The 2,500-nt window shown below is 49.2% G+C and overlaps 1 protein-coding gene across 2 annotated transcripts in view; it reads right to left on the bottom strand.

Annotated features, from left to right (window-relative positions):
• The window catches only part of psme4a (proteasome activator subunit 4a), a 42,773-nt gene that overhangs the window by 12,077 nt on the left and 28,196 nt on the right, over positions 1-2,500 (bottom strand). For both annotated transcript variants that reach the window (XM_080849376.1, XM_080849377.1), the window contains 5 exons: positions 2,239-2,320; positions 1,864-2,017; positions 1,010-1,079; positions 775-900; positions 455-607 (listed from right to left, as the gene is read on the bottom strand). In XM_080849376.1, the coding sequence (XP_080705502.1) occupies positions 455-607; positions 775-900; positions 1,010-1,079; positions 1,864-2,017; positions 2,239-2,320 (585 nt within the window). The remainder of the gene's footprint in view (positions 1-454; positions 608-774; positions 901-1,009; positions 1,080-1,863; positions 2,018-2,238; positions 2,321-2,500) is intronic.

The following is a 2,500-nucleotide window of genomic DNA, read 5'->3' as shown; positions in this document are numbered from 1 at the left end:
GAGTGTTCCACACTATTAGGCACACGCAAAAGTGCACTATAAAAAAACACTATTTCGCAAGCTTAAATTAGGTCTACAGAGTTAATTTTTTCCACAAGTAAAGCTTAAATGCCATATTTTTGTGGGAGATTACGTTTCTCTCCATTGGTGTCCAAAGTTGATCACGAGAGTGAATGTAAACATGACAACGAGGTATGGTGCCGATATTCGACTCCGTTCCGCTAATGGCACATCTGGAGTTAGCAGAGCTACTGGAGTTAGCAGCACATCTGGAGTTAGCAGAGCTACTAGCACACTGAGAAGTCCAGTAATATTGTACCAAGAAATGTTGGCATAAATAACATGAACTCATGCCAACAATGCTGTGCTGCCAATAAGAGATTACTGTGGCTGTATACATTTGTGTACAGGTATGCATGTGTGTGTGTGTGTGTGTGCGTGTGTGTGTGTGTACCTGGCTGTAGTTCCAGTGTTTGCTGCCTCTGATGAGGCCAGAGATGATCTCGGCCACGCAGCGCTGGGGGCTCTCGTGTGTGTCGGCCACCAGACGCTCCATGTGTGGCAGCAGCACCGGCAGGAAGGAGTCGCCAAAGTTCCGGAAGAGTCCCTGGGAGACGGACAGCGACGGGTCAGCAAGGGAACGCACACAGCCTCCAAGGAACTACTCTATGTGTGTGTCTGTGTCTGTGTCTGTGTCTGTGTCTGTGTCTGTGTCTGTGTCTGTGTCTGTGTCTGTGTCTGTGTCTGTGTCTGTGTCTGTGTCTGTGTGTGTACCTTGAAGAGGCAGAAGCGGCGGGGGCTGAACTTGTCTTTGCCCTTGCGATCCTCCAGAGAGAGGAACTGGATGAGCTGGTTGATGAACACGGGGTCGGAGAAATGCTCATAGATGATCACCTCCCTCTGTGGCAGGGTTAGGGTTAGACACAAGTTAGTATGTATGTGTAGTATGTATATGTGTGTGTGTGTGTGTGTGTGTGTGTGTGTGTGTGTGTGTGTGTGTGTGTGTTACCTCATCCATGTCCTCTCTATTAAGGCTTTGTTTGGGCTGCTCCTCTGCGGGTGCATACACCATGAGCTTCCTGTGAGCACACGACAGCAGAGAAACTCCGTTAGCGAGCACGCACACACACACACACACACACACACACACGCACACACACACACACACACACACACCATGAGCTTCCTGTGAGCACACGACAGCAGAGAAACTCCGTTAGCGCAGCCAAACAGACAAACGCACACACACACGCACGCGCACACGCACACGCACACGCACACGCACACACACTCTGCACACCATGAGCTTCCTGTGAGCACAGGACAGCAGAGAACCTCCCGTTAGACTACTCTGACATCATACTCTGACATAATGCTCTGACATCATGCTCTGACATCATACTCTGACATACCGCTCACACAGGTCAGTGGGTTAGTGAGTGATGGAGATGATTTCCAAGCACTGTTAATGACTTAAGAATAGAATAATCAAGTGCCTTGTATTATTAATTACCTTGTATGAATCATGCGCTTATGAAAGCAGGAACATGGCTTTTCTGTGCGTGTGTGTTAGCTAGAATATTAGGTGCCACTTAGTCTGCATATGTACAAGAGCATATTTAGACCAGAGGTGATAACAATTTGTGCTTCTTCCGACCTTGTGCAAAACTTCCATGTGTATGTGTGTGTGTGTGTGTGTGTGTGTGTGTGTTACGTACTGTGGCCAGCTGTAGTAGCCCCAGTGGGTGTGTGTGTGTGTGTGTGTTTGTGTGTGTGTGTTACCGACTGTGGCCAGCTGTAGTAGCCCCAGTGGTGTGTGTGTGTGTGTGTGTGTGTGTGTGTGTGTGTGTGTGTGTTACGTACTGTGGCCAGCTGTAGTATCCCCAGTGGGTCTTCTCTATGAAGCAGCACTCCTCCCAGGCCTGCTGGGTGCGGGGCAGGCTGCTGCTGTTGTACAGGAGCCACTGGTTGTCTGGCCGGTCGCCCGCAACGATCTCATTGGACACGGACCCTCCGTCTGTCAAACACACAGCACACAGAGAGAGGGGACGAGAGTTAACACATCAGTTCATGTGTGTGTGTGTGTGTGTCTCTGGGCAAGTGTGTGTGTCTCTGGGCGAGTGTGTGTGTGTGTGTGTGTGTGTGTGTGTGTGTGTGTGTGTGTGTATGTGTGTGTGTGTGTGTCTCTGGGCGAGTGTGTGTGTCCAGAGTGTGTGCGTCGAGTGCAGCTGAACTCACAGAGCTTGTGGGGACTGATGGGCACTTTCTTATGGGGTTTCTTCAGCTGCTTCATGATACCAGCCACTGCGGAGATCGCCACCTGGAGGAGAAGACAGGAATTACACACAGATTAGCAAAAACATTAAAATCATCAAAACTTAGTTTTACTGGTCAACTATGTCGTCACATACAAGGACCGTGTTTCCAGCCACCGGTGGCTCTCGAGCATTACAGATAATATTTAATGTACACAATATAACCCTTACCCTATTCAATGTAC

This window comes from Sprattus sprattus (assembly GCF_963457725.1).
Source record: "Sprattus sprattus genome assembly, chromosome: 12".
NCBI classification, from domain to species: Eukaryota; Metazoa; Chordata; class Actinopteri; order Clupeiformes; family Clupeidae; genus Sprattus; species Sprattus sprattus.
The sequence above is the reverse complement of the archived record's forward strand: the minus strand, read 5'-3'. Positions and strand labels throughout refer to the sequence as shown.